At 35.9% G+C, this 12,990-nt stretch overlaps 1 protein-coding gene across 1 annotated transcript; it reads left to right on the top strand.

Annotated features, from left to right (window-relative positions):
* The first annotated feature begins 859 nt into the window (after positions 1–859).
* On the top strand, positions 860–9,993 carry LOC109237297 (AMSH-like ubiquitin thioesterase 3). Its single transcript, XM_019403590.1, has 14 exons — positions 860–1,082; positions 2,058–2,122; positions 2,244–2,319; positions 2,482–2,682; positions 3,071–3,165; positions 3,754–3,859; positions 3,941–3,987; positions 4,163–4,493; positions 4,674–4,763; positions 4,859–4,921; positions 5,452–5,526; positions 8,096–8,158; positions 8,792–8,844; positions 9,494–9,993. The coding sequence occupies exons 1-14, from the start codon at positions 972–974 to the stop codon at positions 9,666–9,668; spliced, it is 1,551 nt and encodes a 516-aa protein (XP_019259135.1). The 5' UTR covers positions 860–971; the 3' UTR covers positions 9,669–9,993.
* Positions 9,994–12,990: the final 2,997 nt, after the last annotated feature.

The raw sequence follows: 12,990 nt of genomic DNA, 5'->3' as shown, positions 1-12,990 counted from the left end.
TTTAGTTACATAATTTGAGAAATCTCTCATTACATATTTAACAAAATAAAATCAACTACGTTGATTCTTTATCTTTACAAAAAAAAAAAAAAGCTTAAAATATCTAAGTAAAATTGTTCAATTTGTTTGGATGATGATTGCTGGATCATCACATTTTTGATCAATTCTAGGAGTATCATTAGAATCATATATCTAATTGTGCCTTTTTTTTGGCATGAAAACTGAAAAAAGAAAAAAACACTATTTGTTCACATTTCTAAAGCGGTTTAGGAACACTTAATAAAAATGTATTCACATTTCTGAAACGGTTTAGGAAAATACAATTACCCAACATTAATTTTGATGCGTTTAGTTTTCTTTTCTCTTTTTGATGCTTAAAGTTCAAGTGTTAAAAAAGGAGTTTAATTTCCATCATTTCTTATCATTTGAAAAGTGAAGATAGTTTTATCTTTTTAGCAACAATTAATGCCACCAAGAGATAATTTTGGTACATTAAATAAATTTTATCATTTTAATTTAATTTTCTCAGAGAAAAAAGTAATTATTTTTGTAATCTAAAAAGAATGTAACAATTAATGTTACCAAGAGATAAGTTTGGTACATTAAATAAATTTTATCGTTTTAATTTAGTTTCTCAGGGAAAAAAGAAATAAAGATTAGAGAGGTAAGCCTCATTCAAATCACAAAAGAAATTTGTGTTATAAAGACATAATATATGATGAGAGATTTCTGAAAATATTATGAAAAAGTGTCTTTGCCGTGTCTGTTGCCTTTCTTTTTTCTTTTATTAAAAAATGGTCACACCTTGTCGACATGGCAAATAAGAAGCTTAACACAATAATATTTGAAATTATTCTTCTCTATTAAATTAAAAAAAAGTTAAAACCACTCGAGGGAAACCAACTGGGCTACCATTTTTCCCAATCTCTAAAGCCACATCGTCGGAAATTTCCCATAATCTCGCCGGAAGAATGAGACGGCCGGCGACTATGAACGTCGATGCGATGACTCGGAAAGTCGCCGTCGATAATCGAATTCCTCTCCGCAATTACTATCGAATCGCCAATAATCTCCTCCGACAGGTTAACTCTTTTCCAATTGATGTACTTAGAACTTCCAATTTTGCTTTTAGTTTGTAACTCATTTAATATAAGCTGTTAAAAGTGTAATATCTTTACAACTATAACTATAACTATGCATTCTGCTCTATCTGGGCCAATTTCATTCCAACAATCAAAACCCCTAAATTTGTTTGCTAATATCCTGTGCCAAATTGATTGGGTTGAGCTGTTTATTTGATTTTTCAGTTGGACTTTTTACTAATTACTTATATCAACTGGTAAAGGAGGAAGCTTTGAGGAAGCTACAACTGTAACTTTTCCTCAATTCCAAACTAGTTAGTTTCAGCGATAAGAATCAACAAAGTTCGATTACTTCGTTGTTACAAGGATAAAGCTTGAACCTTTATTTTGTTATATAGAGGCTATGTGAATTTTCTTTATCGAATTCTTTTTGTTTGATCCGTTTCATCCGATATGGGGCAAGCAGTGGCGGAGGCAGGATTACCGCCTAGGGGGTTCAAAAAAAGAAAAAAGTTAAAAAGATTGTAGTTAGTAGGAATAGAACCAATGACCTTACAAAGGTTTTGAACCCCCTTGACCACTAAGCTATGCTTTTGGGCTATGTCAAGGGGATTCAAAACATAATATATAAAGGTATAAAACAGATTTTGCTTTAAATATATAGTGTCATTTTTCGACAAAGGGGATTTGGGTGAACACCCTTCCGCCCCCCTAAATCCGCCCCTGGGAGCAAGTCCCAACTCTTTCATTTTTATGACGATAAACCAGATGTAGAGTTATTGTATGGCCCAAACCCTATATTTATCTTTAAAAATTAACTTAATATGTGCAAATTATTAATAGAACCCAGAAACTCCAAAAAGCTAGAATTCAGAAACCATAAACTTCAAATCCTAGATCAAGCTGGAACCTTTATCTTGACAAATAGTCTCTCTTTGGATTGAGTTTTGTGATTATCTTGTGGTTTGTTTACAGGCCAATATTCACCGTGGGGAGAAGAATATCATAGACTTGTATATAATGCTAATGAGATATTCAAGGTGAATGATACCGTGCTGCTTTTACTTTATTTTTGGTGGATTTTTTCTCTAGATTTTCAGATACTTTTCTTTTGCTAGTAATAAGTAACTTAATGGCGTTGTTTGTATTATGTATTGCCAGTTTGGTTACTGAAACAATACCCGACCATCAAGACTACCAAGCTTTGCATCCAGAAGAAAGAGCATTATCGAAAAGGGTCAGTGTATCAGTTTATTGTCTTTAATGGTCCTCTATGCTGTGTACTAATCATTCTTCTTGATTGCGATTTGTTCTTTACGTGATCTGGATACAATTTATGATTTTCTGCGTCAACTTGATGATGCTAAGATTTTCAAATTTTGTTGTTTGATTGTCTCAGATGCTTTCAACAGTGCTAGATGAACTAGAGGGTTTAAAACCGGAATTCCAGCGCCAGCGGAAAAGAATGGATAAAGCTCAAGCAGCAACTCAGACTTCCCAACTTAATAATCAGGAGAACCCTCCCTACAGATCAGTTGGAAATTCTTTAGTACGGCCCTATACCAACAATAAAGCATCTTTTGATTATGACAATAAATGGGTATGTAACTACTTGCTTTTATCTTGAGTCTTGGGGTTTTGTTTGATTTGTTGTATTTTATGCCATCAATTTCTTTCACTTTATTTTCACGTTTTCCTTCTTTAGAAATTAGAATGGAAAATAACTTGTGATTTTATATGCTCTTTGCTGTCTCATTCATTAACTAGAGTTTAGGATAATTTTCTCTTTGCTGAAGTCATAGTTTCATAATTCTTTCTCAGTCTCAGTAAAGGACATTGTTTCTTTACTAGCTTGAAAGCCTGTGATTTCACGTCCAGCATATATTTGGTTTGCACGATTTCTCAAGGCCTTCTCATTTGGCCTTGTTTTGCTTTCTACACTTTTGCTCTCCTTATGGACCACGAATTTGTATATGATAAAATTTCAGGCCATCAGCAATGCACCTTCATCTTTGTGGAAGCAGAATAAAGATTACTCTGGTGTTTCATCCTCGAGTTCGATCGATATGCAGTTCCAGAAGCTGTGAGTCCAAATTAAGAAAACTACCAATGTCCTTTTTTAAATAACTTGTTCGTCTTTGTTATCCAGTATCCTTGCTGTTTAGGCAGATCTCGTGCAGAATTGAAATTGGTTATTAAGTTACTTTTCCTAAAGGGTTGATATCATCGAGTTATCCTCTTAATACTGTCAGTTATTCAGTCTATCTGCCAAGTTCTTTTCGCCTAGGGTTTAAATTTTTAGCAATTAAGGTACTTTAGAGTACCTGGTTTTAAGCTTTGCTGGTCATGGTGCAGCTTTACAGCTTGCTATGAAATTCATGTGTTCTAAATTTTCCTCTTGCTCATGCAATACTGTTGTCATCAGGAAGAAGTGTGTGGAAGTATCACTTCTTATGCAACACAACCAGTCCCTGTATTTTCGGCAATTTAACTTCTTGATTATTGTGCTAGTCAAGCATGGACATTTTAATTAAAATGGTGCGAGTTTTATTTTCTTCATGAAGTTGTGCGATTCCTCTGAATGTCTGTTGCATAATAGTGTGCATGATAACAGGAAATTTCTTAATTACCTGATGTAATCTAACTGATTTTTGTATAAACTTATTGTCAGATCTCTCAATTTTCCTGTTCCAAAGCAAGAGACACTGTCAAGGCACTCGCTTTTAGGCCCAAATGGTCTTCATGGTCAATGGTCTGGACCTAGTTCCAAGATAAAGGTATTGTTGAAGTTAAATGGTAGTTTCTTATCTGACTATAAACTTAAGCCTAAATCAACTAACCTAATTTGCTTTCTACAGGTGAATTACCCAGCAAATGCTGATTTAAGTTCAAATGAGCTTTTGAGGTTAGGGCCCTTCCAAAGATTGCTTATTGCTAATTCGGCCTACTCTGATGTCTTGCAAGAGAGTTAATTAAATCCGAGTGTCACTATTCCACAGACATCTAATTTGTATGTTATTAATTTTCTGTTTCTTCAAGCTGCTTTGGTACAAAATTTTGAATGTTGCCGTTTTTTATAGCCTCAATCAGGTTGGTGATGATGGCTCATTCGTGTCTAATGACACTGGCTTGAAGGTGGATAAGTCTCCTATGGAATCGGTTCTTTCTTTGGATGATGGACGGTGGTTACACCCTTCTGAGGATTCTTGTTCTCCATTTTTTGATGATATGCGGAGTGATCATATTCCTTTAAGTAACTTAAGGCAGCCTTCGCCGCCTCCAGTTCTGGCGCAAATACAACAAGAAGTTCATCCCATATCTCCATCCAAAGTTGCAGATCCAAGACCTGGACCAGCTAAGTCATTTCAAGATGGGCCACCTGGTTCAAACTCTTATCAACATTTGCATGTTGTAAGTTGTTTTTATTTTACTTCATTTAGGTTCCTGTATCTTGTTGACCCATAAAATCAGAGAGCAACCTTCATCTTTATAGAAACTGTTTGAATTGGAGGATTTTTAGCCGTTTATCGATCAGCGTTGCTGGATATAATTTGCACTAGTATAACCCCTGTTATTTTTCTCACACTGCAGCCAGTGAGACTGATGGAAGATTTCTTAAGATTAGCTCGAGAAAATACAGCAAAGAATTTAGAAACTTGTGCTGTTCTTGCTGGTTCACTGGTATGGAACAAAATGCTTGGTCTGAAATTTATAAGCTCTATTTATCTATTGTCTCATATGCGTGGTGTTTTTGTTGTGTATTTCTTAACTTGCAGAGGAACCGTGTTTTTCACATCACTACTCTTATAGTCCCAAAGCAGGAGTCGACTTCAGATTCTGTAAGATGAATTTTATGTTTCATCTATAGGGATATACTAGATTTATGCTTGAACTTTACCCCTAATATTCAGAAAGCAGAACTGACCGTCCTTTAGGACCGGAAAAGTATAAGTGTAGCATTGAAGCGTCTTTGCATCTTGAATTTGAAAAGCTGAACCAAGCTTGTAAATTTTAGGTGCTTTGTCTCTTTGAGATTACTTATGAAATTTGCACTTTTGGATTTAAATATCCTGAAACATGGTGAATTTCTGGAAAAGAGGGCTCATTGTGTTTTTAATTCCCTCTTTCATAATAAAGCATAGGAGAAAGGTGAGAAATATTAACATTAGTTGGTAGTTTCTGCATTTACTGCATATATAAAAAGGAACGAAAAATCTAAGAAGTTTATGCTTTGCTGCTTTAAACCTATAAAGAAAATAGTTCATACAAGTTAAAAAATACAACAGTCAGATATGCTTAGGTAGTAATGCTTTTGACGTCATATGGAATGGTTTAACCTTGTTTCTGAAACACTGCTTTTGATATCCAGTGTTCAACATTGAATGAAGAAGAAATTTTTGAGGTTCAGGACAAGCTCTCTCTCTTTCCTCTTGGTTGGATACATGTAAGTGTCACAAGTAGCTGTGGCTATATTGCTTGGTCAACATATGTGTTTTACTATTGAATTTGAAAATTTTGACCAACGAAGTGCTTATGTTGTGTGTGGAATTGAGATTAGTAGATGAATATAGAAAGGATTAGTGGATGAATATATTTCAGCTGACGTTATGTTTTGCTTCTTTCGAATTTTTGGAATCTGTTTAATTGATGCCTTCATATAAAATATGTGCTTCTCTGTCTCTGTCTTGCACGAATCTCCAGCGATGCAACTCTCCATCTATACTTAAAAGACTCAAATCCTCATTGTAACCAATCAAATGTTTTCTTTTCATTTTATCATTGTTTAATTCTAAAGTTACTTCATTTGCGTTGCATAATAAGGGAACTCTCTCACGGTATGTTGAAATGGTTGATGGTTCTAATTTACTTATTTAAATTCCAAAGATATTGTGGTGATGCTAGTGACAATTTTATATTTTTGCAGAATGTTGACTGTGCATGAATTTCATTATTTTGTGAACAGTTTAGTGTGTTACTTTTGCTTGATTGTTCTATGCTCTTCTCATATCTTGCCTTTCTCAAGTTCTCTTGATCAGCTGCATGTAATGGTAGTAATTAGCTATAAAATTAGCTGCATGTAATGATAGGAAATTAGCAATACCAGACTAATTTGTCTTTAATGATGTATTGTCAATTATTCTTTGTTTCTCTTTGACTTAGGAAATTAGCAATACCAGACTAATTTGTCTTTAATGATGTATTGTCAATTATTCTTTGTTTCTCTTTGACTTAGAGGTCATTTCATGTGATATTAAATATACGATAATAAATAATCCACCTTGCGTAGTTTTGGCCTTCCATTTTGGTATATACTCTTGGTTTTTGGGTTAGACTCAGATTCTTTCACATGGTACCACAGACCTTTCTTATTTTACTTTCTCAAATGTAGTCATTAGATACTCTCTCGTTCTCTTCCCCTTCCATATTCTAAGCGGTACCTCAAGCAAATTTGTTCTTGAACTCGTAAGTCTGCATTAAATTTCATGTGTGAAAAGCACATAAGGGTGTGACCAACCGGTCGATGAAGTGGGTAAAAAATATGGAGACCAGGGTTTAACTCCTAAGTCCTAACAGAGAAAAAAAAAGTGATTATTTCGCATTTGCCTCAGTTTTGGTGGGCAGTGTTATCATGTACTTGTGTTGGTGGGAAGTAACATGTATATGGTGAAATCGTTGAGGTGCGTGCGAGCTGACCTGGATATCGCCGTTATTTAAAAATATTCACATGTGAACCTTAAACTCGGGTTACACGTGTTCAGAGGTATGAGCTAGATAGTGTCTCGCATTAGGTATATAAAGCATCTAAAGGGGTTTATAAAGGTTTTGAACACTCTACCTGTAGCCTTGAGGTTTTGGATTGGATTTTCAGCTTCTTTCATACTCTTAGGGGCTGTTTGATTTGGATTGTACTAGATATAATCTTTACATAAACATCAACATAAGTTTATACAATGTTTGATTGTGATTTAAGGAAATAAGCATTAATTAATACTTTTGGTTGCTCCTTTTTGTTTTCCCCATAAATTATACTTGCATAACATAAGTTTTGTGGGAATCTAGTTACTTTGTGTGAGATATAATGTGGAATAAGAATGTGAGCATTAGTAATGCATGGATTAAAATGCTAAAATGACCAAACTAACCCTCATACTTATCAGAACATTTTAATTTTGTTTTTAAAAGGTAAACAAATAGTTTAAAGTATACATTGTATACTAATGTGCAATATATCAAGCTAAACATTCAATAAGTAATTATACAGTCCCTGCATTACCAATTCCCCCATTATAGTACCTGCATTACTAATCATTGCATTATTAATCCTTGCATATTTTGTCTCAAAACCTAACGACCCCTTAAACTTCTATATTAGGCTAATCGTCAATGGGATTTGATCCTAGTTGGAAGAGAAATTACCAAAGACCTAGCATTCCTTCACGCTAAGCGCAAATGAGGTTTTTATTTGAGAGAGAAAAGAAGACTTCTCTCTTTCATATCTATTTGAAAAAAAAAAAAACAGAGACTACTCTCTTTCACATTCAAGAAACAACTCCCAAAGATTCTTTCGTCGGGAAAGATACCGGAGCTTTTGGATTCAGGAAAAATCTCCCAGAGATCTTTTTTCTTTGGGAAGATATAGAAGCGAAACAATCAACCTTTTGACACTTTATTAGGATTGGATTAATATCAAATAGAAATCTAAATGGGGCGTAGTCAGCGAAGGACAACTCAATACCCTCATTGAGGTCAAGTGGTAAGGCAATGGGTTTTGGTCTCGCTATTCGGAGGTTCGGCATGTAACTTGTTCATAGTTCATTACTTGTTATGAAACTCATGAGAATTTTTTATTTCATAATTGGCTAAAATCTAGGATGTTGAAAGAAAAGGATGAATCATATACATACAAACTTGCAGAATGATGTAAATGCACCACCTAAGTTGCTTGACTACTCGTATCTTGATATGTTTAGTACCGTTGTCAATGAATTGTTGTGTTTCTTATTTGTTTGCAGACACATCCATCACAAACCTGTTTTATGTCATCAGTTGACCTGCACACTCATTACTCATATCAGGTAATAAGCAATGTTCTTGTGTTATAAAACCTCTGAATTTCGATGAACAGGATCTAGATATGTCTTTTTTCTTTTTCTTGGGAATATATTGGTGCATATAGTTTTCAAATTGTTGAAGCCCATCCACTCAAGTCTAATGGTGAAATGATAGAATGTAACTTTACACATATCTAACAATTGGTGGTTTCTTATTGAGGTGTGTGCATTAAGCATCTTTTACTTGTGTCAGAAGGCTTTGCTATAGATTGTAAATCTTTTTTATTACATGAGAAGAACGTATGTGAAATTATCTAATCAAAGATGTTCATTCCGTGTTCATAAAAAGGAGAGATGGTTGGCATCTCCCCCGACAGGGACGGGAACAGCCTTCGGGCTTTACCTGTCACCAGACACATCCGGTCTTTTCGTCTTTCATGAGCCGAGGATCTATCGGAAACAACCTCTCTACCTTCAAGGTAGGGGTAAGGTCTGCGTACAGACTACCCTCCCCAGACCCCACTTGTGGGTACATTGGGTTTGTTGTTGTTGTTAAAGATGTTCATTCCATGGGATGAAAATCGATTTCTGACTGTTCTTCATCAAAAGTACTTTCTTTTGACTCTTGACACTGTTTCTTTCGGCTCATTTTTGTAGATTATGTTGCCAGAAGCAATTGCAATAGTGATGGCTCCTACAGACAAAGCGAGGTATGATGCCATTATGTGTCTGGTATTGCTCAAGTAGCTGTTTAATTGGAAAAAAGGTTCCGCTGTCCAATTTTTTTCTTTTAATATGATTTCTGATATAAATTGTGCACATACGCGCGCACACACACTTCTCTCTCATATGAGTGCTCTTATATTTAGATTTGCATTTTGGTTTTGATATTCAAATGCGCAGCGGTATCCGTAGTGGAGTTTTTTTCCTAAATAATTCTATTTTGATTCTTAATTCCAGCATTAACCGGGGCTGAGGGCTAGAGCTCCCTGCCTTCCACGGCTGAAGTGGAGGGTTCAAAACCCCCCCCACCCCCCCCCCCCTCCGTAGTGGAGTTTTTTTCCTAAATAATTCTATTTTGATTCTTAGGGCTAGAGCTCTCTGCCTTCCACAACAGATGTAATTGAAAAAAATTAAATTCCATCGTTAATTTGAAATGTTTTCTGGAAATGTAAGTCTTGCGTGGACTAAGCTCACTTCTAAAGAAGTCACTTAATTATTGAAGGGCTTCAACTAGAGTCAAAATTCTGATAATTCTAGAGTACCTATAAAGTTTAAAGATCAGGGTACATAATCATATACCATACATTATTGAGATGTTAGAAAGGCCACTTAATGCAGTTTCATTTCTTGTGACAGCCCTCATGGTATATTTCATTTGTCTGAACCTGCTGGTGTGTCTGTTATCCGGAATTGTCAGCAGCGTGGTTTTCATCCTCATGAGGAGCCTGAGGATGGAAGTCCAATATATGAACACTGTTCTCATGTCTATATGAATGCAAATATGAAGTTTGATGTTATAGACCTTCGTTAACCTTGCAATTTTATGAACCTTGGAAGGGCATATAGGAGTAAATGTTACAGAGATGGTTGTATAGAAGCTTGATATATACCTTCTTGTATATTCATTCACGGGGATCCAAGAATACAAGCTTATTTCTGATGAGCGATTGTATATTTTCTTTTTCCTTCTTATCTTAAGCCGGGAATTTTATGTTATACACTAGGAATGAGGGCTTTTGGTTTCACAATTCACATTTTTTCCCTAGACCATATTGCCTTGAATTTATTATTCCTGATAAACAGTAGTTGTAACCTGAGCAATCTAATGGGATCTTTATCAATCTTTGCAAGGCTTAAATTCACGTGTGCTTTTTGACATTTTGGAAAAAGCTACCAGTGGATAATTTTTTGCTAAACGTGATTTTTTAGAGTTTGAGACCACTTATCTTCTTAAACTCACTTTGTTTACCTTATAATTTCAGTGCCGGTTTGTCAAGAAGTTGAATAAGATACATTCGCAAAGGTATAAGATTTTAAAATAGATTGCGATAAACAAGTAAATAGACACTCAAATATAATTAATTTGTGTTGTAGGTTTTCAATTTTTTTTATGAGCAGAAAAAACGTTTTTAGTGATGCTGCCTCCAAGCATGTTCTATTAGTGTAGGAAGTCTAAGGAATCCAGAATGCTATCGGTTTATAAAATTCAAAAGAGATGGCTTTAAACATGTGCGTCCTCCGATCCTTTATATTTCTTCTCAAGTCGAATTCCAGATTCATTCCCAGTGATCATCATGATTAGACACTCTGTCTTCGCGAACAACATACCATCCATTTTTAAGAATAAAAGAAGAAAGATTTCTGCTAGTGCGCAACGATTGAAAAACCATTGCTATTTGCTGCGATTATCATTATTCCATCTTTCCAATTATGATTGATTTGATTAGCTTCTTCCCTGGTGCTAACAGTTGTTCTTCATTCCATATCTACCTTTGAGTACTTTCCAGAACTCGTTATCTTCGCTATATCTTTGAACAGAAGATTCCTAATGCATAAGCAGCTTTATCACCACCAGTCCTATTTTATTGCAAATAAAAATTCTTTGAGGGAAATGATGTAGAAATCTTAAAACTTCAAATATCATACTCCACTATAGGCGAAAAGAAATAGCAACCGCTAGCCTAGCGAGCAATTGTCTCCTCGCCTTCAGTCAGTTCCTCCTCCTTCCGATGTTCCCTCTTTAAAACACCAGGTAAAGTCATTCCTCTGTGTGACTGGGGCTTTGAGAGGAATGGGGAAGAAGGGAGACAACCTCTGTGTGAAGAATGCAGAAAAAAAAAAAAAAAACTTGCAATGGAGAATTCGGCCGTGGGAAATGGGGATTGGGTCGGCAGAAACGTGGGGAAGGGTTTGAGATTTTTCTTTTTAAATCTGAAAATGTTAGACTTATATAGGTTGGGGCTAAGGTTCAATAAGTAAAATATTAGGGATAAAGACGGAACTTCCTCCTTAACTTTATGATCCCATTTAAGCACTAATTAAGCATGAAGGTCAATAGTACAATAATTAGAACTTGAAGGTCAATTGACAACTCAAGCTTGAAAGGGAGTTATATGGACAAGAGGCCCTAGTAACCTTAGATTTTATTGGCCCAAAGGCAACTTTAAAGTTTAACCAACAAATTTGTAAGTGCAGATCTTCCAGAATTGAAGGAAGCAATAGAAAGAAGGGTGGCAATTCCCCAATTCAAATACTAGTTACATTTGACAGAAAAATGAATATTACCTACTTTTGTCAGCTGCCGATTGAAATTCAATTTATGCTTGACCGTTGCTTCCAATTCGAACCGATTGGTCTAGTAGATCTTTTAAATCAAAACTAAATGGTTCTATGATTTTTCCTAAATCAGATTATCAGAATCTAAACACCGGTGGCAAAAAGAAATATAAATGTTTACCCTAAAAATTGGATAACAATTAAACTTATAATGTGGTTTTAAAGACACGTGATCTCACCTAATATCAATTGATGAAAACGAAAATTAGTAGCAGAAATTAACAATAAAATTAAGCAAACCAGTCTTTGAACGGAGTTCGGCCCTCGAGTTAAATACCCTCGAACTGATCGATGCAAGAGTAGTTAAAAATGTAGAAATCTAATAAACAAGAATATAAGACATAAAGTATTGTATTGCTTTGATATGCGTGAATGTCAGGTCCTTACAAAATGATTAGGACCCTCTTTATATAGTGGAGGGAATCCTATCTATGGTATAATTCTAATTACGAAAGTAAATCCTATGATTAGCGTAAACAACTGCCTTTGATTTGATCCGTTCCGAGATTCTTACCATGATCTTCTACCAGTCACGGATATCTCGCTTTCCTATTATTGTGCTTTGCTCGGAGTCTGCCCTATTTGGTCTCGATCGCTGCCGGCCTCGATCTCGACAGGCACTTCGATTCTCGAACTCGGTACCTTGCCTTCGTAACTTCGATCTGCTCCACTTATGAAGCTAACCCTCGATGCAACTCCCTGGTCTCGATCAAATAGTAGAATCGGGTAGGCCCGGTTTTAACCGTATACAGATAGTCCCCTTGTTTCTTGGAATGTAATGAGAAGAAACGAATTAAGCCTTCGATTTTATACTCCAATCTTTCATGACGTAAGCGGCGGAAGTGATTGAAACGTCCTGTCGGTACAATTCCCAAAGCCATTAAAGAGCGTCAGTTGGTGGTTGCCACCAGTGCCTTTGAACCGTCACCGTGACTCGCTTAAATAGCCCCTTCTCTCATTCATTCAATCTTTACTTTCACTTCCTTCTAATCCTTTAAGCTTTTTACATCTCTTAAGCTCTTTATTTCTTCAAAATCTTCAGGCTTTGTTATCAACCTTCCCTCAAAACACCAAGCCTTACTCTCCTATTCTTTCTTTAAACTTATACAAAAATGGCAAAAATGTCAAAGACTGTTCCTCAAAAGGATAAAGCTTCTTCATCGCGGTCGGCCGGCAATAAAACACCGGTGGAGTCATGCCTTGAGGAGTGTGTGTCCAGGGGGGTGTGAAATTACTTCCGACTTCAAAGTCGAGAAAACTCTATCGGTCCCTGGCTGATGCGAGCCAATGTCGAGATATATATGCTCGATAACTGAGGGTGACCTTGAGCAGGTGAAGAAAGACTGCCATTGGGAAGATAAAGAGGTGGTGATTCTGACCCCCGAAGAAGACATCACCACCCATGTGAAAGGATTTCTGAGTGTTTACACTTACTCTTTCACGCTGGGCCCTGTCGACCCCGTCATCATCGATTTTTGCTGCCAATACCAAATAACCCTAGGTCAGATCTATCCCTC

This window comes from Nicotiana attenuata, unplaced genomic scaffold, assembly GCF_001879085.1.
Source record: "Nicotiana attenuata strain UT unplaced genomic scaffold, NIATTr2, whole genome shotgun sequence".
Taxonomy (NCBI): domain Eukaryota; kingdom Viridiplantae; phylum Streptophyta; class Magnoliopsida; order Solanales; family Solanaceae; genus Nicotiana; species Nicotiana attenuata.
Note: the sequence above shows the minus strand (reverse complement) of the source record. Positions and strands in the feature narration are given on the sequence as shown.

Excerpts from the sequence above, each read along its gene's own strand:
- LOC109237297 (XM_019403590.1), top strand. The coding sequence starts at position 972 with ATGAGACGGCCGGCGACTATGAACGTCGATGCGATGACTCGGAAAGTC. Across the intron at positions 2,320-2,481 it reads AAAGAGCATTATCGAAAAGG|ATGCTTTCAACAGTGCTAGA; the intron begins GTCAGTGTATCA and ends TGATTGTCTCAG. Across the intron at positions 2,683-3,070 it reads TTGATTATGACAATAAATGG|GCCATCAGCAATGCACCTTC; the intron begins GTATGTAACTAC and ends ATAAAATTTCAG.